At 46.3% G+C, this 27,286-nt stretch overlaps 1 protein-coding gene and 2 non-coding genes across 5 annotated transcripts in view; all 3 read right to left on the bottom strand.

Annotated features, from left to right (window-relative positions):
* The window catches only part of ATG16L1 (autophagy related 16 like 1), a 93,289-nt gene that overhangs the window by 6,074 nt on the left and 59,929 nt on the right, over positions 1-27,286 (bottom strand). For all 3 annotated transcript variants that reach the window (XM_073581252.1, XM_073581253.1, XM_073581254.1), the window contains 7 exons: positions 24,770-24,872; positions 24,185-24,290; positions 23,650-23,720; positions 22,159-22,230; positions 4,005-4,125; positions 2,769-2,874; positions 2,400-2,549 (listed from right to left, as the gene is read on the bottom strand). In XM_073581252.1, coding sequence (XP_073437353.1) covers positions 2,400-2,549; positions 2,769-2,874; positions 4,005-4,125; positions 22,159-22,230; positions 23,650-23,720; positions 24,185-24,290; positions 24,770-24,872 — 729 coding nt within the window. The remainder of the gene's footprint in view (positions 1-2,399; positions 2,550-2,768; positions 2,875-4,004; positions 4,126-22,158; positions 22,231-23,649; positions 23,721-24,184; positions 24,291-24,769; positions 24,873-27,286) is intronic.
* Positions 23,803-24,072, bottom strand: LOC141095383 (small Cajal body-specific RNA 6). Its single transcript, XR_012233373.1, has one exon.
* Positions 24,416-24,687, bottom strand: LOC141095382 (small Cajal body-specific RNA 6). Its single transcript, XR_012233372.1, has one exon.

Below are 27,286 nucleotides of genomic sequence, written 5' to 3'. Positions count from 1 at the left end.
GAATACTGAGCATTTAGTTTAGAAAAAACAACTCATGCAGAGAGCGGCCGGGGGCAGCAGAGAGCGGCCACAGACAGGAGCAGGGGTACCAGACTGCAGATATAAAGGAATGTGCTCCCCCCAATCCCGGTATACAGTGGGTACGCAAAGTATTCAGACCCCTTTAAATTTTTCACTCTGTTTCATTGCAGCCATTTGGTAAATTGAAAAAAAAAAAAAGGTCATTTTTATCTCATTAATGTACACTCTGCACCCCATCTTGACTGAAAAAAACCTAGATATGTAGAAATTTTTGCAAATTTAGTTAAAAAAAAAATGAAATATCACATGGTCATAAGTATTCAGACCCTTTGCTCAACACACATATTTAAGTCACATGCTGTATTTCCTTCTGATCCTCCTTGAGATGGTTCTACTCCTTCATTGGAGTCCAGCTGTTTTTAATTAAATGGATAGGACTTGATTTGTAAAGGCACACACCTGACTATATAAGACCTGACAGCTCACAGTGCATGTCAGACCAAATAAGAATTATGAGGTCAAAGGAACTGGACAAGGAGCTCAGAGACAGAATTGCGGTAAGGCGCACATCTGGCCAAGGTTACAAAAGAATTTCTGCAGTACTCAAGGTTCCTAAGAGCACAAAGGCCTCCATAATCCTTAAATGGAAGAAGTTTGGGACCACCAGAAGTCTTCCTAGACTTGGACATCCAGCCAAAGTGAGTAATCGTGGGAGAAGAGCCTTGGTGAGAGAGATAAAGAAGAACCCCAAGATCACTGTGGCTGAGCTCCACAGATGCAGTAGGGAGATGGGAGAAACTTCCACAAAGTCAACTATCACTGCAGCCCTCCACCAGTCAGGCCTTTATGGCAGAGTGGCCCGATGGAAGCCTCTCCTCAGTGCAAGACATATGAAAGCCCGCATACAGTTTGCTAAAAAACACATGAAGGACTCCCAGACTATGAGAAATAAGATTCTCTGGTCTGATGAGACGAAGATAGACCTTTTTGGTGATAATTCTAAGCAGTATCTGGAGAAAACCAGGCACTGCTCATCAACTGCCCAATACAATCCCAACAGTGAAGCATGGTGGTGGTAGCATCATTCTATAGGGGTGTTTTTCAGCTGCAGGGACAGGACGACTGGCTGCAATTGAAGGAAACCTGAATACGGCCAAGTACAGAGAGATCCTGGATGAAAACCTCTTCCAGAGTGCTCTGGACCTCAGACTTGGCCGAAGGTTCACCTTCCAACAAGACAATGACCCTAAGCACACAGATAAAACAACAAAGGAATGGCTTCAGAACAACTCTGTGACCATTCTTGACTGGCCCAGCCAGAGCTCTGACCTAAACCAATTGAGCATCTCTGGAGAGACCTGAAAATGGCTGTCCACCAATGTTCACAATCCAACCTGACGGAACTGGATAGGATCTGCAAGGAAGAATGGCAGATGATCCCCAGATCCAGGTGTGAAAAACTTGTTGCATCATTCCCAAGACGACTCATGGCTGTACTAGCTCAAAAGGGGGCTTCTACTCAATACTGAGCAAAGGGTCTGAATACTTATGACCATGTGATATTTCAGTTTTCTTTTTTTTTTAATAAATTTCCAAAAATTTCTACATCTGTGGCTTTTTTCTTTTTTTTTAGTCAAGATGGGGTGCAGAGTGTACATTAACGAGAAAAAAAGCAAACTTTTTTGAATTTACCAAATGGCTGCAATGAAACAGAGTGAAAAATTTAAAGGGGTCTGAATACTTTCCGTACCCACTGTCTGCTCCCCCCCCATCCCGGTATATGTCCTCCTGCCTGCACTGCTGCTGTTCAATACATAGACAAAAAAACAAAACAAAAACTCCCGCTCACCTTACCCCCCCCCCCCCCCCCCGCAGTGCGTAGTCTTCTAAAGCTGGCTTCAGTGTCCGAGTGACAGGGGCACATGATTTCACTGCCATGCGCCCAGTCACATGAACGCCGATGTCAGCTGTTGGCCTCCGATTAGCCGACAGTGCATGTTCGCGCATTGCAATACACTTCAGCTGCATGTGCATCTGAGGAAGCACATCCACCTGAAGTAGGGATTGGCGTCTGCTGTGCTCTTCAATATAATGGCGCCGTTTGAGCTGACTCTGGCACCACACTGTGCAGGCGTCGAGGCTTTGGACCGAAGGACACATCCCCGGTTATATTATAGATGCACATACATATATACCCCCAGCTGAGTTGCAATCATTACCCCTTTAAAACCTGAGTCACGGTGGGAAATGTAAGCCACATTCAGAGAACGGCATGAGAGGGGAAGTAGTAAAGATGTCAGATGACTGTTGAGGCAAACTCATGGCACACACTATATTGGGGTGCTGTTTTCCAAACCACTGGATCTTATCCAACTCACCTAAAAGTCTGTCGCACAGCACTGGCCCGTAAATCTATGATCTTGATTTGGTCGTCCCGGGAGCAACTGAGCAGCTCTGTCCGCTCAGGGTTCAAATCTAGAGCCGTGATTCTACCATGTAGCTCCAGCTCCCGCACTATGCACTCGGTTCTGAAAGGTCAGAGTCAACAAATAGATTTTTATAACACAGGAATAACAAGGCGAAGCAGTGAAGAATGAACATTTATAGAGGAGCTATTGCCCATGTCAAATTCAAACAGTTGATTTTCATTGTAATAGATTTAACCTTTGAAATGTAAGGCGTGTCTTTGAGGCTAATCTATCCAGTATAAGAGTGTCCTGTCCTCTTTATCTTCGCATCCCACATACCTTATATCCCAAAAACGTATCTTTTTGTCAAAGTGCCCACTCATCACACACTGTTCAGTACAGACTATGTCATTGCAGCTGGAACCCGCAAATACAGTCTTGATACCTTACATTACAGAGAGGAAAAAAAAAAAAAGTCAAAATCAGAAAAACAAACACCATTTACATCAAATAACCTGCCCAATAAAATTCCCCTCATACAAAAAAAACAGTAGTGAAGGTGTTAGGTGGCATAAATTTGGCAGCAGTAATGTGCGGCCTCCATGGACTTATTTTTTTTATCACATCCAATAGATGTTCCAGTAGATTGAGAACTAGGGAATTCAAAGGCCAAGGCGGGCCATGCCAAGGCTCGGGCGGGCCACGACAAGGCCCAGGCCACTTAAGTGTTCCTCAAACCACTCATGAACAAGGCTCCCTACAAAACGTCGCACGGAGCATCATAATGCGTCCTGGTGCTCTTCTGCAGACACACTCAGCCAACCACATGATGTAAGAGAATGCGATTCATCAGCCCAGGCCGCCATCTTACATTGCTGCATGCTCTTGGTCTGATGCTTTCATGCCCATTGTAAGCACTTTCGGTGGACGGAGATCAGCAAGGGGACTGTCACAGATCTGCAAATACTGTATGCAGAAAGATGTGACATGCTGTGTTCCAAAACCTTTCTATCATGGCCAAAATTAAAGAGTAAACATTGTTATCGATTTTTTTTCCATAAATCAATAGCACTTTGGAAAATAAGAAGCTTTGTAATATATCTTACCAGAGAAATCTACTTCTATCCCTCCCGGAATGATCATTCTCAAAATTCTCAATTCATGGGTAAAAATTGGTCTTTAGTAAATACAGATCAGTGCTTATAAAGTTCTATGTAGAACTAACTGATGTTTCGGGGGAACCTGCAGCAGAATGTCGGTCGGCCTATAGCTCAAACCCCTCCATGAAATTTAAAAAGCACCAACTGCCATCTATATATTACAAAAATTATTTTTTATGTGCATCATTGATTTATGGAATGAAAATGGCGGTTAATACTTGTACAACATTAGCTCCTCTGAGGGTATTCTCCATGACCCTGTGACTGAGGCACTGTTACCAAGAAGTAAACAGGTGGTGTTTCAGATATGAAATGCTCCAATCCAGACATAACAACCGCACTGAACACCTCCAAAATGCCATCTTATATTTTTTTTTTTTTGTAACTATAAGACGGATTATCAGGAAATACTTACACACTTTGTTACGCAGATCCCACAGCTTCAATGTCCGGTCATGACTTCCTGACACAATTCGGGCATTGTCCAATAAGAATTTAGCAGACAAAACTTTTCCGCTGTGGCCCGTCAGTGTGTGCTGATGTGAATAAAGAGAGCAAAATGTAAGATATACCGACCACTCTGACACAGATGAATAACGAAAAACAATACTTGGGCTATTTTTTTTTTGGCTCCATTTACAGTGGCTTTACACTATTACTTTTGAGAACAATGGGAATATGGATTTCATTTCACAAGATTTCTCTTTCTTAACCTATTCACTAGAGTTGAGCGACTTTGGTCAGATCGGGTTTCGTGAAACCCGACTGAAACAAAATTTGAGTCGGATGAAACTGGTCCGACTAAGGCAAAAAAAAGTCGGAGTTTCGTCCGAAACCCGAACCCAATGCAAGTCAGTGGGAAATAAAAGTCGGCATTGAGCGGATGACATTCATCCAATCAATGCTGACTTTTATTCCCCATTGACTTGCTTTGGGGTCGGGTTTCGGACGAAACTACAACTTTTTTTTGCCTTAGTCGGACCAGTTTCATCTCACTCAAATTTTGTTTCAGTCAAGTTTCACGAAACCCGATCAGACCAAAGTCGCTCAACTCGACTCTTCACTACATGACTTGACCTTAAAAGGGAACCTGTCAGCAGGATTGTGCACAGTAACCTACAGACAGTGTCAGGTCGGCGCCGTTATACTGATGCCTGGTGATGAAATCCCTCTTGTGGTTGTTTAATCTTTATTTGCAGTTTTGAGTTAATGATATGGTCATGCCCTGGGGCGGCCTGTGGGGGGGTCTTCATGTGGTGCTCTGATTACGTATTCATAATGATGGCTTATGACAGGTTCCCTATAAAGGGGATTTCCCACGAACAAAGTTCATTTCAATCACCAGATCTTGGAATGATCATTTCCACAATTGGATGTGATGAAATAAAATGTTCCTGTGCTGAGATAATCCTATAAATGTGCCCCTGCTGTGTACTGTGTAATGGCTGTGTCTGACCGTGCACGGACATGGTCTGATCATACCACAGCTCCTGGGCAGGGGAGAAAGCAAAAGAGAGGATACAGACAGGATAGGATCACAAATCATTCTTTGACGTAAAACTTTTTTTAACCCCTTCACCTCAAAGCCTGTTTTCACCTTTATGACCAGGCCAAATGTTACAATTCTGACCAGTGTCACTTTATGAGGTAATATAACTATGAAACACGTCAACAGAACCGACTGATTCAGACTTTTTTGTGACACACTGTACTTCATGATAGTGGTAAACTTTTTGAGGTATGACTTGCATTCATTTGTGAAAAAAAAAAAAAAAAATCAGAAATTTGGTGAAAGTTTTGCAATTTTCAAACTTACTTTTTATGCCTTCAAATCAGAGCGTCATGTCACACAACAGTTAATAAATAAGATTTCCCACATGTCTACTTTATATCAGCAACATTTTTGAATTTTGAATTTTTTGTTAGAAAGTTAAGGGTTAAAATTTGATCATCAATTTTTCATTTTTACAGAACCATTTCTTTTAGGGATCACATCATATTTGAAGGGACTTTGAGGAGCCTACATGACACAAAATACCCAAAATTGAAACCATACTAAAAACTCCACCCATCAAGGTGGTGAAACATGGATTTTTGTGATAAACTCACCGTAAAATCCTTTTCTCCGAGACGCTCATTGGGGGACACAGGTACTCTGGGTGTATGCTACTGCCGCCTTGAGGCTGACACTAAGTGAAAAAAAGAGGTTAGCTCCTCCTCCGCCGTATACACACCCTCGCCCCGATTGCAGGCAGAAATCAGTTTGGTGCAAAGGCAGTAGGAGATCAAACATAAGACAAAAACAACCTTAATGTAGGTAACAACATTTCTAGAAAAAAACCCACCAAGTATTATAAATACATATTAATAAATAAAATAAACAAGAGCCAATTGTCTAACAGGGTGGGTGCTGTGTCCCTCAATGAGCGTCTAGGAGAAAAGGATTTTATGGTGAGTTTATCACAAAAATCCATGTTTCTCCTTTGCCTCATTGGGGGACAGGTACTGTGGGACGTCCTAAAGCAGTCCCTGGGTGGGAAGTTGATTCACCGATCCAATCTACATGCACCTCATGTCTAAAGGTGCGCCACCGCTGCTTGGAGAATCCTTCTACCCAGGCTCGCGTCCGCTGAAGCCTGAGCATGGATATTGTAGTGCTTGGCGAATGTGTGCAGGCTGGACCAGGTTGCCACCTTGCAAACCTGTTCCACCGATGCCTGGTGCCGGAGAGCCCAAGAGGCGCCCACTGCCCGAGTAGAGTGTGCTCTGATTCCTGCTGGAACCGGTGCGCCTCTGATGCGGTAAGACTCCTGAATAGTCAAACGAATCCACCTAGCTATGGTCGATCTTGAGGCAGCGAACCCCTTCCTGCGACATTCGGGGAGCATGAACAGCGCGTCTGACCGACGAAAGGGTGCCGTCCGTGACACGTACCTCCTGAGAGCTCTCACCAAATCCAATGTATGCAGAGCCTTTTCCACATGGTGTACCGGACAAAGAGAGGGCAAGACAATATCCTCATTAATGTGAAACAAGGAAACGACCTTTGACAGAAAGTGAGGAGCTGGCCTGAGAACCACCTTATCCTTGTGGAAAATCAGAAACGGGGCTCGACAAGATAGAGCTGCCAGCTCAGAGACCCGCCTGATTGAGGTTATAGCTACGAGGAATACCACCTTCCAGGAAAGGTACAAGGAGACATCCTGTAGCGGTTCGAATGGAGCTTCCAGCAGAACACCTAGGGGACCAGGTTAGGGTCCCAGGCGTCCATAGGCTCCCTATAGGAAGGTACCAAGTGGGAGACTCCCTGGATGACAGTTTTTACCTGCAAATTGGTAGCAATCCTGCACTGGAACAGGACGGATAAAGTCGATATCTGTCTCCTGAGAGAACTTCGGGCCAAACCTGAGTCTAAGCCAGACTGGAGAAAGGCCAAAATGTTGGGAATAGAGAATGTCAGCAGAGAACAACCATGGTCCAGACACCATGAGAAGAAAACCTTCCAGGTGTGGTGGTAAATTCGTGCTGAGGCGGGCTTCCGGACGCTAACCATTGTAGCAACCACCTCGCGCCCAAACCCCGCCTGGGTCAGAATCCAAGATTCAACGGCCAAGCCATCAAACACAGGGCCCCTGAGTTCGGGTCGAAGATCGGGCCCTGATAAAGCAGATCTGGGCATTCTGGCAGCCGCCAGGGAACGTCGGCGAGTAGCGGGCATTAGGTCTGCGTACCACACCCGACGGTGCCAGTCTGGGGCCAGTAGAATCACTGGAACCCCTTCTGCCTTGATCTTCCTGATGACTCTCGGAAGCAGTGGCAGTGGGGGAAATAGGTATGGGAGGCAAAACTGGCTCCATGGCATAACACATCCACTGCGATCGCCTGCGGGTCTCAGGACCGAGCAAAAAATGCGGGCACCTTGGCTTCACTCTGGAGGCCATTAGGTCCACGTCCGGCGTTCCCCACCGCTGGCAAATTTGCCGGAAGACCTCGGGGTGTAGTGACCATTCCCCGGACGCAAGACCCTGCCAGCCGAGGAAGTCTGCTGCCCAGTTCTCTACACCCGGGATGTGGACTGCCGATATCACCGAGTGGTTCCTCTCGGCCCAGTGAAGAACAAGCCCCACCCTGCGCATGGTTGCTCTGCTGCGGGTGCCCCCCTGATGATTTATGTAAGCCACCGCCGTGGCGTTGTCTGATTGAATCCAGACGGACGGGGTGGCCTGCTAGAAGATGATGAAAATGTTGCAGGGCCAGCCGGACCGCTCGTATCGCTAACAAGTTGATTGGGAGGAGTGCCTCCTGCGGCGACCACCGTCCCTGGTTCGGGTGATGGCGAAAAACCGCTCCCCAGCCGAGGAGGCTGGCGTCGGTTGTGACCACCAGCCAACGGTCTGGGGAAAAGGTTTCCCCTGAAGAGAGGACCTGATTGTCCACCACCCGAGTGCCTGTCTGACCTGCATGGACAACTGGCACCGGTGATCGAGCGTGAATGGGTTCTTTTCTCAGGCTGACAAAAGGGCATGCTGCAGGGGGCGAAGATGGAGCTGGGCGAACGGAATCGCTTCCATTGCTGCCACCATCCTCCCTAGGATCCTCATGCAGAAACAGATGGTATGAGGGACTGGTTGGCGAAGCGTCCGGACTCCCTGCCAGAGAGCTAGGGCCTTGTCTCAAGGGAGAATTACCAACCCTCGGGAGGTGTCGAAGATCATTCCTAAGAAGGAAATCCTTTGGGCTGGGACAAGGGAAGATTTCTTCAGGTTGACCAACCACCCTAAGCGGAAACAAGTATCTAGCGTGATGTTGACATTCTCCTCACACGCCCGAAATGAAGAGCCCTTGACCAAGAGGTCGTCTAGGTAAGGTAAGACGACTATGCCCCGGGAGTGTAGGATGGCCATGACAACTGCCATGACCTTTCTCAACACTCTGGGGGCGGTCGTTAGCCCGAAGGGCAGCGCTGCAAACTGGAAGTGTAGAATGTTGATGGCGAAGCGCAGAAATCTTTGATGCAGAGGGAAAATGGGGATATGTAGGTAGGCGTCCTGAATATCGATAGAGGCCAAATATTGTCCCTGCCCCATGGCAGATATGATTGAATGGCGAGACTCCATCTGGAAATGTCTGATCCTGATAAATCTGTTCAGGAGCTTCAGATCTAAAATGGGCCTGACAGTCCTGTCCTTTTTGGGGACCGTGAACAAGTTGGAATAGAAGCCCTGAGCTTTCTCGTTTTCTGGTATGGGAATAATAACTCCGTTGTGCTGGAGCAATTCGATGGCCTATAGTAAAAGCCCTTTCCCGGGTATCTACCTTGGGAGGATGGGAAAGAAAAAACCGTCTTGGGGGGTACCTGACAAGTTCTATCTTGTACCCCGAGGACACCAGCTCTCTTACCCATGTGTCGTGTGCGACGGTGAGCCAGACGTGGCAAAACCAGAGTAGGCGACCGCCTACCCTGCTGATGTCGCCTGACAAATGCCTCGAGTCATTTGGCTGAGGACCTCTGGGACCTGGGTTCTCTTGACCTGGGCTGGGGAGCGCGCATCCTCCCCAACGGGTTTCCTCTATATGAGGCTTAACGATCCCTGTCCTGGTTGGGGCGACCTGAAGCGGCAGAGTTGGTCGCTGCAGTACACCCGGGGTTGCAAAAGGCCCGGAAACGTGTCCGAAACTGGTGACGAACCGGCTGTTTGACCCTCTGTTGAGGGAGAAAACCACTTTTCCCCCCTGTGGAGTCAGGGATGAGCTGATCTAACGAATAGGCGGCTGCTCTAGTAAGGCAGACAAGTCAAGGATTTCTTGGAGGTTGAATCAGCCCGCCATGTCATTAACCATATAGAGCTCTCCTAATGGAAACTGCATTTGCGGCAGCAAGTGTTGCGCAGTTGGTCGCATCTAAAGATGCATTGATTAAGTAGTCCCCAGCCATAGCGATCTGATTTACGATCTCTGAAACCTCTGTTGGTAGGTCAATATCCTAACAAGGCTCTGCTAAATGATTCTGACCAAGAAATCATGGCCTTGGCTACCAACGTTGCCGCAAACGAGGGAGAGAGTGCTGACCCTGATACCTCAAACACTGAGCGAGCCAAGCTCTCTGAGGCGATCAGTGGGATCCTTAATAGAAGAACCACTAGGTATGGATAACAGGGTTTTAGAGGCCAAGCGTGACACGGGTAGATCTACCGTTGGGGATTCCGCCAAATTTTTACGGAGATCCGCAGCAAACGGATAACTTGCCTCGAGCGCCTTCTGGCCCGAGAAGCGCCTGTCTGGCCGCTCCCTGTGTCGTTGCACTATGTCCTCAAATTCAGGGTGAGTGCAAAATACTCTATGAGGCCGCTTGACTCGCTTAAATGACACTTTATGGCCTGAAGTCAAGGTGGAATCATCCTCAATCCCCAGAGTCTGATTGACGGCCTCGATGAGGCTGTCAACTGTTTCCTGGTAACCCGGGGTATCTAGGTCAAGGGGTTCGTCCGAGTCGTAATCTGTGCTTTGCTTGCTTATCAACTGCCGGTGAAGGAGAGCGAGAAGCAGAACTCACGTATGCCGAGGCACCGGATGAAGAGAGCGGTCCCTGCGGGCCGGAGGCTCCTGTGTGGTGGAGGACCCCCGCTAAGACAGGCGAGCCACTATCCCTGCCCCTATCTGGGGCGCGAAGGGACTCGATTGCTCTCGTAAGGGACGCCATAGATTGCGACAGAGATTCCGGGGGACTTGGTACATTGGGCTCGGTCACAGGGCAGGGCTCCTGGGCGCGTTCGGAATCGCAGGCTTCGCGTAATCGCTTGCTCTGCGCCAACAGGAGATGCATGCAGCGTATAGAAACGTGTGCATCTTAGCTTTTCTGGACATGCTGTATCTGCCAGGCATCAGCACTGCAGACCGCTGGGGGAGAGTGTACACTCTTTGCTTTCACCTAGCGTGGCCTCAAAAATGTGCGTGCCTCAGCTGTAGTCGGGCCGCCGGATGAAGGAGTCCTGGGGTGGTACTTCCGCTTGCGGCCTAGCGTCGTTCCAAAACCGGGGGCTAAATTTCTTTGGCGCCCGCCCAGGCCACGGGGGGGTGGGGGCGCGCCCGCCGGAAGTGACGTGACGAAGGAGGGCGGAACTTCCGCCCGTGGCCTAGTGACGGCCGAAGCCGGGGGCTGGATTTACAATGTCCACTCGCGGTGGGAGGGGGGTTGACCCGCCGGTAACAGAGGCCTAAGCCCCAGACACCCTGAAACGCGCGATGGCGCTGCTCCATAGCGGTGCTGCACCGCTCTGAATCCCAGGAGAATGGGCTAAGGGTCGCCAGCCCTGTGGAACGCTGCTGCAGGATCCCTCTCAGGCCACCCTCCTCCGGTGATCGTCCATTCCGCCGCCACCTGATGAATGCAGTCACACTCAGCCTAGAATGGCCGATGGCACCTTCAGCTCCAGCTTAGGTTAGAGGGAAGGGGAGGTCGCATAAAGGACGGTGCAGGCACCCTAGCTCCATCTTTCCCTCCAGGGGATGAGGAGAGGGACCGTCCTCCGCCTTGCAGCACCACAGTCTAGCATTGATGGTGCAGTGGGGGCGGCACGGACTACGCTTGTGCCTCTGTACAGCCTAGGGTTTCAATACCTTAGGGTGGTCAGGGCTAAGTCAGGCATCATGTCCCACGTCGTGGGAGAGGATATGTGGAAGCAACACTCGAACGTGCTCGCCCGCTGTTTGTTTGGGGAGATTGGACCCTTTCAATAGGGTCCGTCGCCCCTGTCTCATCTTCATAGAGAGAGAAAAAAAAAAGTAAGTCTGGAAAAAGACAGATGTGTGCGCCTCCAACGGACACTAAGCATGAACTGGTTTTTCGCCCGCAATCGGGGCGAGGGTGTATACGGCGGCGGAGGAGCTAACCACTTTTTTCCACTTAGTGTCTGCCTACAGGCGGCAGTAACATACACCCACAGTACCTGTGTCCCTCAATGAGGCGAAGGAGAAAAATCACATTCAAGAAGTCTAATAACTAGAGTTAAGCGTCTTTGGTCGGATCGGGTTTCATGAAACAAAATTTGTTTCAGATGAAACTGGTCCGACTAGGGCAAAAAAAGTCGGAAGTTTCGTCCGAAACCCGACCCCAATGCAAGTCAATGGGGATTAAAAGTCGGCATTGAGTGAATGAATGTCATCCGCTCAATGCCGACACTTAATCCCCATTGACTTGCATTGGGGTCGGGTTTCGGACGAAACGCCGACTTTTTTTGCCCTAGTCGGACCAGTTTCATCTGAAACAAATTTTGTTTCATGAAACCCGGTCCGACCAAAGTCGCTCAAGTCTACTAATAACCCTTCAAGTGCTTCAAGGAACTGAAGCAATGTGAAAAGAAAAAAAATGTAAATTTAAATTTTTTTTCACAAAAAAATTACTTTAGACACAATTTTTTTTTTTTTTTTTTATTTCCACAAGGGTAGCAGGAGAAAATGGTTTTCTAAATTTGTTGTGCAATTTCTCCTGAGTACACGGATACTCAGTATGTGGAGGAAAACTACTGAAGGAGCGCCATTTGACTTTTTGAAGAAAGATTTGCTGGAAAAATTAGCGGATTTCATATAGAGTTTGAAGAGCAGCTGATGTGCCTAACCCCCTATAAGGAACTCCATTTTGGAAACTAGACCCCCCTTCAAACAATGTATCTAGATATGTGGTGAGCACTTTGAACCCCCAGGTGCGTCACAGAATTTGACAACACTGAGCTTTGAAAATGATCAGAAGATCAGAAGCACCATATTGGAGATCAGATTTTGCTGGACTGGTGTAAGGATGCCATGTCACATTGGTAGAGCCCCTGAGGGTGCCAGAACAGCAGAACTCCCCCAATAAGTGACCCCATTTTACAAACTACACCTCTCACTGAATTCATCTAGGGGGTGTGGTGATCATATTGACACCACAGGAGTGTCACAGAATTTTATGCCATTGGCAAGTGAACAATTACATTTTTAACCACAAATATTTTGTTTTAGCCCCAGTTTTTACATTTTCACACTGGAAAATGGGTAAAAATGACACCAAAAATTGTCCCACAATTTCTGCTGAATGTAGAAATACCCCATATGTGGATGTACAGTACTGCTTAGCCATACGGCAAGACTCTGGAGGAACAAAGCGCTATTTGCCTTCTGGAATAGTTTGCCGACTCTCTCTATATATACAGTATACAATTCATTTCAATGAAGCTTTATTGGCAGGACCAAAAAAACATTAGTTTTGCCAAAGCACATATACAGTAGGGAATAAGGAGTGGGGACTGTGGGGATAATGGAGGGGACGGAAGGAAAAATGGATGGGGTACAGGGTGGGTGCTAAGGAAGTCCATGCCATATCATGGCTGTCTTTCTCGCAGCCTATGGCATGGGCTCACATACTGCACTGTTATCTCCACTGCGCTTTCTTCTTCCCCCACCAGGATATATGTTTTCTCTTCCTCCTTCATGGAGCTGAAATCCAGGAAGAGATTGGATAGTCTCCTGAGGAGAGTATCCCTCACTGCTGAGTATTTGGTGCAGTGTAGCAGGAAGTGGGTGTCATCCTCCAGGTCACAGTGTAAGTACAGTCTGTCTTCCCTGGGCTTGTAGCTCTGTCTGTGCCGGCCAACCTCAATGGCCAGACTGTGGGCACTGAGTCCTGTACCGCCTCAGGATCTGTCGGTCTCTGGGGTCCGAGAGTTCTTGGAGACCTTTCTCAGTTGGTGACAGCAGCAGTAGGCCATCTGCATACAGCAAAAATTTCACCTGGGCGTCATGGAGTGTGAGACCTGGTGCTGTGGAAGATTCCAGAGCGGTGGACAGCTCGTTGATGTAAATATTGAAGAGTGTTGGACTTTGGGTATATATATATATCTCTATATACAGAAAGATGAGGGAGAGTAGCAAACATACTCCAAAGATGGCACCCACTTGCCTTGTGGGATGAGGTAGGGAGAAAATGGTGGGGATGAAGCGGCAAGGCTGGAGCAGTTTGCTCACAAAACACTCGCCATGTCCCCATGTAGGCAGAAGTCGGGATCAATTCCACAAGGGCTTCAGAGGTCTCCAAAAAGATCCAGATACTACGCCCCCACAGCACAGGAAGAGGATGGTTCCTCTGAAATGGCCACTCATTCACAGTAATCCCTGCAGTTCACAGTGGAGAGTCCCCACAAGACCTGGGCTGGTGTGTAGGCCTCCCAAACCTATCCTAATTAAAATTTTACACTATAAAGACAGACATTACATTAAGGAAGGCAATTGAAAAGAAAGATATCCAGCATGGTGGGCAGCTGATGTTATGCTGTTACGCCCAAGTTATGTTTTTATGGTTTCCATAGATTGTGTTATTTTCCATGCCGTGTATAATTGTCTTGCATTTGCTCTGCTGCCACCTGCTGGTCTTTTTTCTGTATGGCAGCCTGCAGCTAATTAATTCTTGTACATGACTTTCGCTTCCGGTTCAGAGGTTACGCCTTCTCTTCCTGCTTCCAGCCATTGTTAGTTTCACTTTCACCTGGGAGAGACATGCTTGTACTCAGCTGTGAAAGGCATCAGTTTTTCGACCACTTTGCTGTATCACTTTGATTAACACTCTGCATTTCTGGAGAACCTATTGTATTACCATTCATAAGCTATTTGTCCAGATTTCCAATTAAACAAGTCTGGACTTCACAATCCCTGGTGTGCATCATCTCTCCGTGTTATGATGAGTCACCGAAGGAGGAAAAAACAAAATACCAGCTAAGTCCAGAAAAACCAGAGGTTGGCAGCTATCGGATTGCAGACCCCTGGACCTATCCACAACAACTAGCAGTAGCCGTGGGTGGTTCCTACGGTGCCCTAGACCCCTCGATCACAGCCGGAGAACTACATAGCCTAAAGACAGAAATGGGAAAAACTAAACTGCCCCAGAGCAGACCCCAAAGCAATAGGCAGCCCCCAACATATAATGACGGTGAAGCAAGATGAAAACACTAACACAGATAGAAAGATAGGTTGAGCAAATAATGGGGCCCAAGCTAACTACACAGGACAGGACAGGAAAGCTGCTGTCTGCCATCCGCAAAAACCCTATCAAAATGAGCCAACCGACTGATAGGAAAAACAGGCCCTGAAGTCGCTAGGCTTCAAAAGACTATATCAGCACTCAGGTATATTCTGAAGACAGAGCAAAAGATCAACAGATTAGAGACAAAAATGGAATTCAGCTCACCCCTGGCCGGGGATGGCAGAACTCCCAAAAAACAAGGCAAAACAAAAACAAAACAGAAGAGTACAAAGCAGAGCAGAAAAACTTAGCTTTGAGATGCAGGAATCAGACTGGTCTCCAAGAATCCAGCAGGAAATTCACCAGCCAGGAAGAAGGGCGTCGGCAGCCTTATATCCAGTCCTCAATTCCAGCCACCCAGTCATCATCTAGCTGCCCAGGTGTTTGGTAATCATCCTCACTACCTTCCTTCACCAGAGGAGGGAGTTCATCAGACCTCAGTGGTGAAGGGAAAAATGAACTCACAACAGTACCTCCCCCTTGAGGAGGGGTCACCGAACCCTCATCCATGCCACCAGGGCGATCCGGGTAAGCCCGATGAAAGGCACGCACCAATCTTTCGGCATGAATATCAGAGGCAGAGACCCAGGAATTATCCTCCTGACCATAACCCTTCCACTTAACCAAATACTGGTGTCTCTGTCTAGCCAGACGGGAATCCAGTATCTTCTCTACCTCATATTCCATGTTACCTTCAACCAATATAGGGTCAGGAGGTGCCACCACAGGAACTACTGGTTCAACAAACCTCTTCAACAAGGACTTATGAAACACATTATGAATTTTAAATGTGACAGGAAGAGCCAACCGAAAAGAGACCGGATTAATAATCTCCAAAATCTTGTAAGGTCCAATAAATCTAGGCTTAAACTTAGGAGAAGCCACCTTCATAGCGATATTTTTTGATGACAACCAAACCATATCACCCACCTTAAACTGGGGACCAACGGTCCTACGCCGGTTGGAAAACCGCTGGGCCTTTTCCTGGGAGAGAGACAACTTATCCACTACTTGGTCCCAGATCTGGTGCATTCTCTCCACCACAGTGTCAACACCTGGGCAGGCAAAAGGCTCCACCTGCCCTGAAGAAAATCGAGGGTGAAAACCAAAGTTACAAAAAAGGTGACATCAAAGTGGCAGAACTAGCTCTATTATTTAAAGCAAATTCGGCCAAGGGCAAAAATGAAACCCAATCATCCTGATAGGCAGAAATAAAACATCTCAAATACGACTCCAAAGTCTGGTTTGTTCTCTCCGTCTGCCCATTGATCTGAGGGTGAAACACAGAGGAGAAGGACAACTGAATTCCCAGCTTGGAACAGAAAGTCCTCCAAAATCTAGACACAAACTGAACTCCTCTGTCAGATACAATGTTCTCAGGAATCCCGTGCAAGCGAACCACCTGTTGCAAAAACAAGGGCACCAACTCAGAGGAAGATGGCAACTTAGGGAGTGGTACAAGATGGACCATCTTAGAGAATCTATCACAAATCATCCAAATAACAGTCATTCTCAGAGACAGGCATATCAGAGATAAAATCCATTGAAATATGGGTCCATGGCCTCCTGGGCACCGGCAAAGGCATCAACAAGCCACTAGAGCGAGAACAAGGTTTAGACCGGGAGCAAGTCCCACAGGACTGCACAAAATTCCTGACATCATGAGACAAGGCGGGCCACCAAAAAGACCGACTCACCAGATCTCTAGTACCAAAAATACCTGGATGACCAGCCAATGCAGAGCAATGAACTTCAGACATCACTCTCTTCTTCCACTGGTCAGGAACATACAACTTTCCACTGGGACAACGCTCAGGTTTGTCCTCCTGAAACTCTTCCAGAGCACGTCTCAAATCGGGCGAGATGGCAGAAAGAACTACCCCCTCGCCTAAGATGGTAGCAGGCTTAGTCACAACAGGAGAATCAGCAAGGAAACTCCTAGAGAGGGCGTCTGCCTTGACATTCTTAGTGCCCGGAAGAAAAGAGACCACAAAATCAAAACATGTGAAAAACAGGCCCTGAAGTCGCTAGGCTTCAAAAGACTATATCAGCACTCAGGTATATTCTGAAGACAGAGCAAAAGATCAACAGATCAGAGACAAAAATGGAATTCAGCTCACCCCCGGCCGGGGATGGCAGAATTTCCCAAGAAACAAGGCAAAACAAAAACAAAACTGAAGAGTACAAAGCAGAGCAGAAAAACTTAGCTTTGAGATGCAGGAATCAGACTGGTCTCCAAGAATCCAGCAGGAAAATCACCAGCCAGGAAGAAGGGTGTCGGCAGCCTTATATCCAGTCCTCAATTCCAGCCACCCAGTCATCATCTAGCTGCCCAGGTGTGTGGTAATCGGCCTCACTACCTTCCTTCACCAGAGGAGGGAGTTCATCATACCTCAATGGTGAAGGGAAAAATGAACTCACAACATCTCCGGACGCTGAGCAACATGGTCCTGTCTGCCCTGCATTGAGGAAACGGAAGGTCGGAATATCTCCCAGCCCCAATCAACTATACCACCATTCACCTCATGTGGGGACAGAACAGATTTTATGTTTTCCAAACTTTGAGGAAGAGGAACACAGGAGATCCTGGTTTCTGAATATAAAAAGGAGATTGAGGGCACCGGGACTAGAGTATTGTAGGATTTATCCTGATAAATTGAGAGTGGTGGCTGTGGGCTCAACTTCATTCCTAGATTCTCCCAAGGATGTCTGGACACTCAAGAACGTCAGTTTCGGCAGGACGCGAGGGCCTGAATTAAAGATGGGATATGAAGATGGAAACTAGACGCCTGACATACAGTATGATATATACCGTATTTGGATTGAAACCTTGATCCTGCAAGGTGTCTTATCTCTAGCGGTTTCCCTGTCCGTAATGGGATGAGCTCTGCTCGTGAGACACTGGACCTAATCTTTATAAAACAGTGTAACGAATGGTTAGGTGTTTTATGTGCCCCATCCCTTATGCTTAAGGGTAGGATTACATCACTTTGGGAGGGTAGAGAGTTTTTGGGTGGGAGATAAGGGAGGCGCTGCTATGGTGCATAATAGCAATAGCTTTTGGTAATACTTAAGTGGGCAAAAATTAAAACGGTCTTGATATTTGCATCTACTGTTTTGTTTACAGAATGGATCTAACTAAAATTTCTCTTGGAACATTCATGGCCTGTGAGACTGGTCTAAAGGGCAAGCAACCTAAGTATATCTGGAAAATGAACCCTGCAACCACAGGCCTGCTAGAGATGTATATGACAAATTACTCCATTAGGCCATGTTCACACGTTGCGTTTTTGCTGTTTTTTTATGCAAATTTTAAGCTGAATTTTACAGTACTAGCAAATGCTATGAGATTTCAGAAATCTCGTGCACACACATTGGTTTATTTTCCTGCCTGAATAGGAAAACGGCTGTGTATTTAAAAAACTGCAGCATGTCACGTACAAAATTTGTTCACCTATAAGAAAGCAATGAGTAAGAGCAAAAACACAGCAAAAAAAAAAAAAAAAGCAGGCGTCAGGTTCTGTTGCGTTTTTGGTAGAGACAATAAAATGCCGCAAATGCACAGAAAAAAGGTAACGTGTGAACATAGCCTTACTTTTTCTGTACAAGTCCTGATGTGGTTATAGCCTCAACCATGTGTATGCCAATTACTCAATAGGAATTAGCCTTTTAGTACATAAAAATATCCTTTTTACGCATATACAGTACAGACCAAAAGTTTGGACACACCTTCTCATTCAAAGAGTTTTCTTTATTTTCATGACTATGAAAACTGTAGATTCACTCTGAAGGCATCAAAACTATGAATTAACACATGTGGAATTATAGAATTAACAAAAAAGTGTGAAACAACTGAAAATATGTCATATTCTAGGTTCTTCAAAGTAGCCACCTTTTGCTCTGATTACTGCTTTGCACACTCTTGGCATTCTCTTGATGAGCTTCAAGAGGTAGTCACCAGAAATGGTGTTTCAACAGTCTTGAAGGAGTTCCCAGAGATGCTTAGCACTTGTTGGCCCTTTTGCCTTCACTCTGCGGTCCAGCTCACCCCAAACCATCTCAATTGGGTTCAGGTCTGGTGACTGTGGAGGCCAGGTCATCTGGAGTAGCACCACATCACTCTCTTTCTTGGTCAAATGGCCCTTACACAGCCTGGAAGTGTGTTTGGGGTCATTGTCCTGTTGGAAAATAAATGATGGTCCGACTAAACGCAAACCGGATGGAATAGCATGCCGCTGCAAGATGCTGTGGAAGCCATGCTGGTTCAGTATGCCTTCAATTTTGAATAAATCCCCAACAGTGTCACCAGCAAAGCACCCCCCACACCATCACACCTCCTCCTCCATGTTTCACGGTGGGAACCAGGCATGTAGAGTCCATCCGTTCACCTTTTCTGCGTCGCACAAAGACACGGTGGTTGGAACCAAAGATCTCAAATTTGGACTCATCAGACCAAAGCACAGATTTCCACTGGTCTAATGTCCATTCCTTGTGTTCTTTAGCCCAAACAAGTCTCTTCTGCTTGTTGCCTGTCCTTAGCAGTGGTTTCCTAGCAGCCATTTTACCACGAAGGCCTGCTGCACAAAGTCTCCTCTTAAGTTGTTGTAGAGATGTGTCTGCTGGTAGAACTCTGTGTGGCATTGACCTAGTCTCTAATCTGAGCTGCTGTTAACCTGCGATTTCTGAGGTTGGTGACTCGGATGAACTTATCCTCCGCAGCAGAGGTGACTCTTGGTCTTCCTTTCCTGGGGCGGTCCACATGTGAACCAGTTTCTTTGTAGCGCTTGATGGTTTTTGCCACTGCACTTGGGGACACTTTCAAAGTTTTCCCAATTTTTCAGACTGACTGACCTTTATTTCTTAAAGTAATGATGGCCACTCGTTTTTCTTTACTTAGCTGCTTTTTTCTTGCCATAATACAAATTCTAACAGTCTATTCAGTAGGACTATCAGCTGTGTATCCACCAGACTTCTGCACAACACAACTGATGGTCCCAACCCCATTTATAAGGCAAGAAATCCCACTTATTAAACCTGACAGAGCACACCTGTGAAGTGAAAACCATTTCCGGTGACTACCTCTTGAAGCTCATCAAGAGAATGCCAAGAGTGTGCAAAGCAGTAATCAAAGCAATAGGTGGCTACCTTTGAAGAACCTAGAATATAAGACATTTTCAGCTGTTTCACACTTTTTCGTTAATTACATAATTCCACATGTGTTAATTCATAGTTTTGATGCCTTCAGAGTGAATCTACAATTTTCATAGTCATGAAAATAAAGAAAACTCTTTGAATGAGGTGTGTCCAAACTTTTGGTCTGTACTGTAGACTCTTTTAAAGATGCCGAGGGGAGGTTTGTCGGGGGGACGGCGTACAATTACCCAATTCAAGTAGATCATTGTAATGGTATATGTTCCTTCTCCGTATTCGAATATCCCTCTCAAGAGAATCATAGGAAACTTGCTCATCATACCTCTAATAGTAATGGGGGACTAAGGCTAGTTTCACATTTGCGCTTTTGAGCGCAGCGATGGCCTGCACACGGCCGCCGCTAAGCCCCGCCCCCTGTCGCGCCTCCGCCGGTAGCTCCGCCTACCGGCGCATGACGCTGCATGCGTCCCCATCTTTATCACTGGGGGTGCAGGCCGTGCGCAGTATGCGTTTGGCGGCGCATGCGTCCTTTTCACGGTGCGCCGAGCGCAACCAAACTGCAGCAGGTTGCGTTTAGCGCTGGTCGGCGCACCGTGAAAAGGACGCATGCGCCGCCAAACGCATACTGCGCACGGCCTGCGCCCCCAGTGATAAAGATAGGGGACGCAGGACGCATGCAGCGTCATGCGCCGGTAGGCAGAGCTACCGGCGGAGGCGCGGGGCTTAGCGGCGGACGCACGCAGGCCGTCGCTGCGCTCAAAAGCGCAAATGTGAAACTAGCCTTAACAATATTTGCAATCCTGGTACAGATAAGCCGACCGAAGGAAGACAAAGTGTCATCTCCTCCAGGGATCCTATTAGTGAGCTAGGCTAAAGGGGGTTTTACACATAGCGATATCGCTAGCAATATCGCTAAAGCATCACCGATTTTGTGACGCAGCAGCGATATTGCTAGCGATATCGCTACATGTGTTACTTACCTCCGACCGGCTCTCCTGCTGGTTATCGCTGATCGCGCGAGATCGGCCTGGTCCATTTCTCGTCGTCGGCTTCCTGCTGGCGCCGACGAGCGAGCCATGGACGCAGGCGGAAGACTGACACCCTCGCCGCGTCTGAAAGGTAAGTGCGACCGCTGCTGCATCGCTAGTGAGATCTGCCTGTTTGGCAGCTCACTAGCGACCATTTAGCGATGCACCAGCGATCCTGACTAGGTCATATCATGGTCGGGATCGCTGGTGCATCGCTAAATGTAAAGGGGCCTTTAATAAATATAAGGAGGGAAAAGTTCCCATCCGGAAGAGCATTCTCGTATGCCTCCTCGAAATTGTATTCCCTTTCAAGAATAGATAGTGTTACGCAATGATATGGCTCCTTGTATGTTAAACATGGAGTACTCCCCTAGATGCGTATCAGATCACTCTCCTATATTATTTCAGATACAGATAGATCCATTAAAGGTTCCACACTCCTTTGGCTCGAAGCTTAATCCATTTTGGCTCAAGCTCATTCATTGCAGCAATATTAAAGAAGTGGAGTTCTTTGACAGTAATGTGTGGTCTGCGCCTAATAATCTAGTTTGGGATGCCATGAAGGCGTTTTTGAGGAGGGGGCTAATTAATTCAAGACAGTAAAAGAACACGTCCCCACAATAGCTTAGAATGGGTGAGATGTAATGACAGACCGCCTGCTCTCACTGCAGAGCGATGTGTGACTAAGTGCAAGGAGCAGAGTAGAGAGGAGTGCAATTACCAACACCTTTCAGGGTATGGCAGTCAGTGTGGGGGGAGGGGCAGTACAGAAGAGCTGAAGTGTGTCTCATTACAAATACAACCTTAGCTCTCTTTTCCCCATGATGTAAGCTCTGTTGCATCCACCTACCCCCACAATGGCTGCCCCAAGATGAATAGTGTGCGTAGTCACACTCTATTATGCTCTAGTCACAGCACTTTGTAGATCACACACAGATACACAGCGACGAGGGCATATTCGTCTTTCCCCTAAAGGTTGCTGCTTTGCTTACCATTAATCAACCTCATGCTGGGAAAGCAGTACTCATTCCCCAAGGTCCAAATTTTTGGTATCAATTGTTGGGCAAATCAAATTATAACCTAAACTTGTAGCTAGTATCTTCGAAATGGAAAAGACGACGTGATCCTCAACTGTTCAGGCATTATTCCATGACACCACCAGTTTAACATGCTCAGCCTGGTGACTGATTCTATTGGACAGGGCTGTAGTAGAGCTCACTGCAGTGTGTGACTCAAGTCTGTGGTTATTCCACGGTGTAAGATAATAATGTGTTGGATATCAGTTTTATAACTCATTGTGGTATAAAGTTCCACAAAAAAAACAACCATCATGGCCATACCCGAAGGCGGTAATCATCAACCGTCCAAATCCTGCTGGCAAAATCATTAGATGCAGCCAAAAGGTAGGAACCCTAGAAGAGAAGAAATACAGCATACATGTTCAAATGCTCAGCACAGGTCATCCTTTGTCCCTCTGCCCTCAGTATTAAAGAGGTTGTTCCATGCACACAAACTATAGGCTGCCACACAGTTTTCCCCAAGAACAAAATACATTATAATCAATAGATTTTGGCAAAAAATAAAAATTTCCAAAATAGGATATTTTATAAAAAAAAACCTATTCCTGTGCTAATATAATCTATTGTGCCCCGGCTGTGTACTGTGTAATGTCTGTGTCTGACCGTGCAGGAACATGGTCTGATCATACCACAGCTCCTGGGCAGGGGAGGAAGCAATTGAGTATACAGACAGGACAGTACGAGATCACAGCTGATTCTTTCTGCGATGTAAAACATTTCCCTGTCTGGTTTTAAACAAGTTTTCCCTCAAAAACAGCAGCAGCTGTGATCCTGTGCTGTCCTGTCTGTATACGCACTTTACCTTCCTCCCCTGCCCAGGAGCTGTGGTAGGATCAGACCATGTTCCTGTACGGTCAGACACGGACATTACACAGTACACAGCAGGGGCACATTTATAAAATTATCTCCACACAGGAACATTTTATTTCATCACATTCAATTGTGGAAATGATTATTATTCCAAGATCTGTTGATAAAAAATGTACTTTGTTGGACAAAAACCCCTTTTAATATCTAGATCACTTCATCCACATAGAAGTTTGTGTGGCATTCTATAGCTGTGTGCAATCTGCACTTGCAGCATACTTGTACTTCTGATTGTTTTAGTGATTTTGGGGATCTCTGGACCTCAAAGAGGCAGAAGTGCTCAGCTGAAAGCTCCTCTCATCAGACTAAGGGCTTATATCCGATTTTTCTACATACAAGAAAAACAGACCGATTTCTTGGATCAGATCTTTGATCAGTTTGGTTTGAACTTCATCAGTTTTTCTCGTATGTGAAAAAGAAAAGCCTTCCCCACTTTCTAATTTCAGACAGTCCAAGAAAGTCAGACCGCACTTGGATGTCATCAGAGCGTGGTCTGATTTTTTAATTGACTCAGTTATGAATTGCCAATTTTTCTGCAGCCGCTGGGGTCTGCCATTTTAGTTGCTGGTATGTAAAATGTGAGCACAACACTTACACATTGTAAATACAAAAGCCCCTGGGCATAGGAGTCTACGGTAGATGTCCGACCGCATCTCCCTCATTGATGCTGCCTGCAGCTGTGAACTGGGCACACTCCGTGTATCTAATCCCAGCATGTGATACAGTCCACGTGTTTAATCTCTTCACGTAATAGCCCATTTTCTGAGCCCTGTATCTAATCTCAGCACGTGATACCTCTCGCACACCTAGTCCCACTGCGTGATGCAGTCAGCGTATCTAATCCCACCGCCGAATCTTCATGTGTGAAAAAACGAATGCACTTACTGCGCTATCAAACTCTATGCTTGTAATGCCGGCGTTGCTTCCTGTTAATGATCCCTTTGATTCGCATTTATCTGAAAACACAAGAAATGGTTGTGTGACACCTTCATACAATGATTTCACATCTCAGCAACATGGGGCAATAATGTTTCATGTTGTCTCAGCTTGAAAACTAGAGATCATACACTGTGCACATGGTCAGTTCCCGTATAGCCCCCTCCAGACATCAGGAACATGTAGGATAACGTCCGTCATCATGAGTCCGGTGTCTTCTGGACACAAGATACAGGTTACCCAAAAATGTCAGCAACTCCTAGAAACACACACAGCACAACTAGAGCGTGGTGTCCATGAGGGGCGGCTGGGAGGGTTTCGGCTGCAGGGGAACAGCAGAGTAATCAGACCTTTTACAGTTCATCACCGACAACAGGGAGAGCTTGGGAAATACAGACAAATCCTGCAGTCAGGAGAGTTTTGGTCTATGTATTTCCCTTCTCTTTAATTTCCACTTTTGACATTGGCTTCCTACTGAACTTACCTCCAACCACCTCCCAAAGCTTTACCCGGCGGTCCATCCCGCCTGTAGCCAATAGTCGGGAGCCGGGGCTGAACCGCACCGCATTGACTTCTCCATCATGGGCATCCTAAAAGCAAAACACAGATTAAGCAAAGGAAGAGCCATTTCTACAATATAACTAGAATCTTGGAACACACGGAGGTACTGATGTTGAGAATACAGTTTACTTTGGGGTATAAAAACTGCACATGAGGTCTCAGCTTGAAAACTTCAGATCACGTAGCATATAAGATTCTGCCTCCACCATCTCCTTGTAACTTCCCATGTAGGATTGCTTCAAAAAGCGCTTATCCCTTCACCTTGCGGGGACGAGCGGCACGGAGACAATCCTAATCGTGTCAGCAACCTTTACAACCAAACAACACCGATCTCACGTGTGACTGGATGTGTGCGGCTGCTGGGAGATGTGATGGGGGTTGTAGGAGAACCCAATGCTTCAGACCTTTTACGATTCATCACTGACCTTCAGCCTATGCTACAGCCGGACATTTACAATATGACACCATGGATCAGGAAGAGAGAGAAGACTTACAAGAAGCTACTTACAAACGTGTGAAGAGCTGCAACTGGAACACGGACCTCCCGGTTTCCTCCTGCCTGAGTGTCTGTGCAGTCCGGTGAAGCTGGAAAGGATGATATAGAGCGCCTCCTAGGAGGAAACAGGCAGGAATCAGCATATGCTAAGGCCACACCTTACCTCCTAACAGAAGGAATGCAAAAGAGACCTGATCATATGCGCATCAGTACAATAGACAGCCATGGGCAGCACTGAAGGGAACCAACCCCCACAAAACCGAGACAAAAGCAACAATCACTCCATGGTGTTAGGTAACACTGGTGTCAGCAACACAAAGACACATACAAAAGAAAAAAAAGCTACAGGTTCCAAGTAATATCAGAGCACAGGACCACTGCTTTGTAAGCTAAATTACTATGTTCACAAACATTCAGAATTGAGAGTCCTCAGTGGTTGATACCTTTTAATGGCTAACTGAAAAGATGGTAACACATTGCAAGCTTTCGAGACTACTCAGGTCTCTTCATCAGGCATTGACTGTCTAGGCCCGATGAAGAGACCGGAGTAGTCTCGAAAGCTTGCAATGTGTTACCATCTTTTCAGTTAGCCATTAAAAGGTATCAACCACTGAGGACTCTCAATTCTAAATATTCTTCTATCTACTGGCTAACATGGTACAAAGATATATATATATATATATATACATACATATATATATATATATATATATATATATATGTATGTATATATATCTTTCCTGTATGTTCACAAACAGAATTTAAAAAAAAAAAAAAACACCCCTTCTCATTCAAAGAGTTTTCTTTATTTTCATGACTATGAAAATTGTAGATTCACTCTGAAGGCACATTCTTGGCATTCTTTTGATGAGCTTCAAGAGGTAGTCACCGGAAATGGTCTTCCAACAGTTTTGAAGGAGTTCCCAGAGATGCTTAGCACTTGTTGGCCATTTTGCGGTCCAGCTCACCTCAAACCATCTCGATTGGGTTCAGGTCTGGTGACTGTGGAGGCCAGGTCATCTGGTGTACCACCCCATCACTCTCCTTCTTGGTCAAATAGCCCTTACACAGCCTGGAGGTGTGTTTGGCGTCATTGTCCTGTTGAAAAATAAATGATGGTCCAACTAAATGCAAACCGGATGGAATAGCATGCCGCTGCAAGATGCTGTGGTAGCCATGCTGGTTCAGTATGCCTTCAATTTTGAATAAATCCCCAACAGTGTCACCAGCAAAGCACCCCCACACCATCACACCTCCTCCTCCATGCTTCACGGTGGGAACCAGGCATGTAGAGTCCATCCGTTCACCTTTTCTGCGTCGCACAAGGACACGGTGGTTGGAACCAAAGATCTCAAATTTGGACTCATCAGACCAAAGCACAGATTTCCACTGGTCTAATGTCCATTCCTTGTGTTCTTTAGCCCAAACAAGTCTCTTCTGCTTGTTGCCTGTCCTTAGCAGTGGTTTCCTAGCAGCTATTTTACCATGAAGGCCTGCTGCACAAAGTCTCCTCTTAACAGTTGTTGTAGAGATGTGTCTGCTGCTAGAACTCTGTGTGGCATTGACCTGGTCTCTAATCTGAGCTGCTGTTAACCTGCGATTTCTGAGGCTGGTGACTCGGATGAACTTATCCTCCGCAGCAGAGGTGACTCTTGTCTTCCTTTCCTGGGGCGGTCCTCATGTGAGCCAGTTTCTTTGTAGTGCTTGATGGTTTTTGCCACTGCACTTGGGGACACTTTCAAAGTTTTCCCAATTTTTCGGACTGACTAACCTTCATTTCTTAAAGTAATGATGGCCACTTGTTTTTCTTTACTTAGCTGCTTTTTTCTTGCCATAATACAAATTCTAAGTCTATTCAGTAGGACTATCAGCTGTGTATCCACCAAACTTCTGCACAACACAACTGATGATCCCATCCCCATTTATAAGGCAAGAAATCCCACTTATTAAACCTGACAGGGCACACCTGTGAAGTGAAAACCATTTCCGGTGACTACCTCTTGAAGCTCATCAAGAGAATGCCAAGAGTGTGCAAAGCAGTAATCAAAGCAAAAGGTGGCTACTTTGAAGAACCTAGAATATAAGACATACAGTATTTTCAGTTGTTTCACACTTTTTTGTTAATTATATAATTCCATATGTGTAAATTCATAGTTTTGATGCCTTCAGAGTGAATCTACAATTTTCATAGTCATGAAAATAAGAAAACTCTGAGAAGGTGTGTCCAAACTTTACATACACACACACACACACTGTACATTTTTTAATTATCCAGCTTATGTGAAAATGACGATATACAATATATTACAAAATCCTGCTGGTCTAGTTTGAATGTCTACAAATAACCACAAACCTAGGGAAAGGAATTGGCCCTCCAAGGAGAGACCGAAACACAGGATTTTCTCTATTGATATCTTCATTAAAAATCACATTTGCACCACAGAATCCTAGAATGTTGAGTTGTAAGGGACCTCCAGGGTCATTGTGTCCAGCTCCCCGCTCAATGCAGGATTCACTAAACCATCTCAG

Source organism: Dendrobates tinctorius, unplaced genomic scaffold, assembly GCF_039654945.1.
Source record: "Dendrobates tinctorius isolate UK_male_01 unplaced genomic scaffold, ASM3965494v1 ptg000069l, whole genome shotgun sequence".
Lineage (NCBI taxonomy): Eukaryota > Metazoa > Chordata > Amphibia > Anura > Dendrobatidae > Dendrobates > Dendrobates tinctorius.
This window is presented reverse-complemented; position numbering and strand designations above follow the sequence as displayed.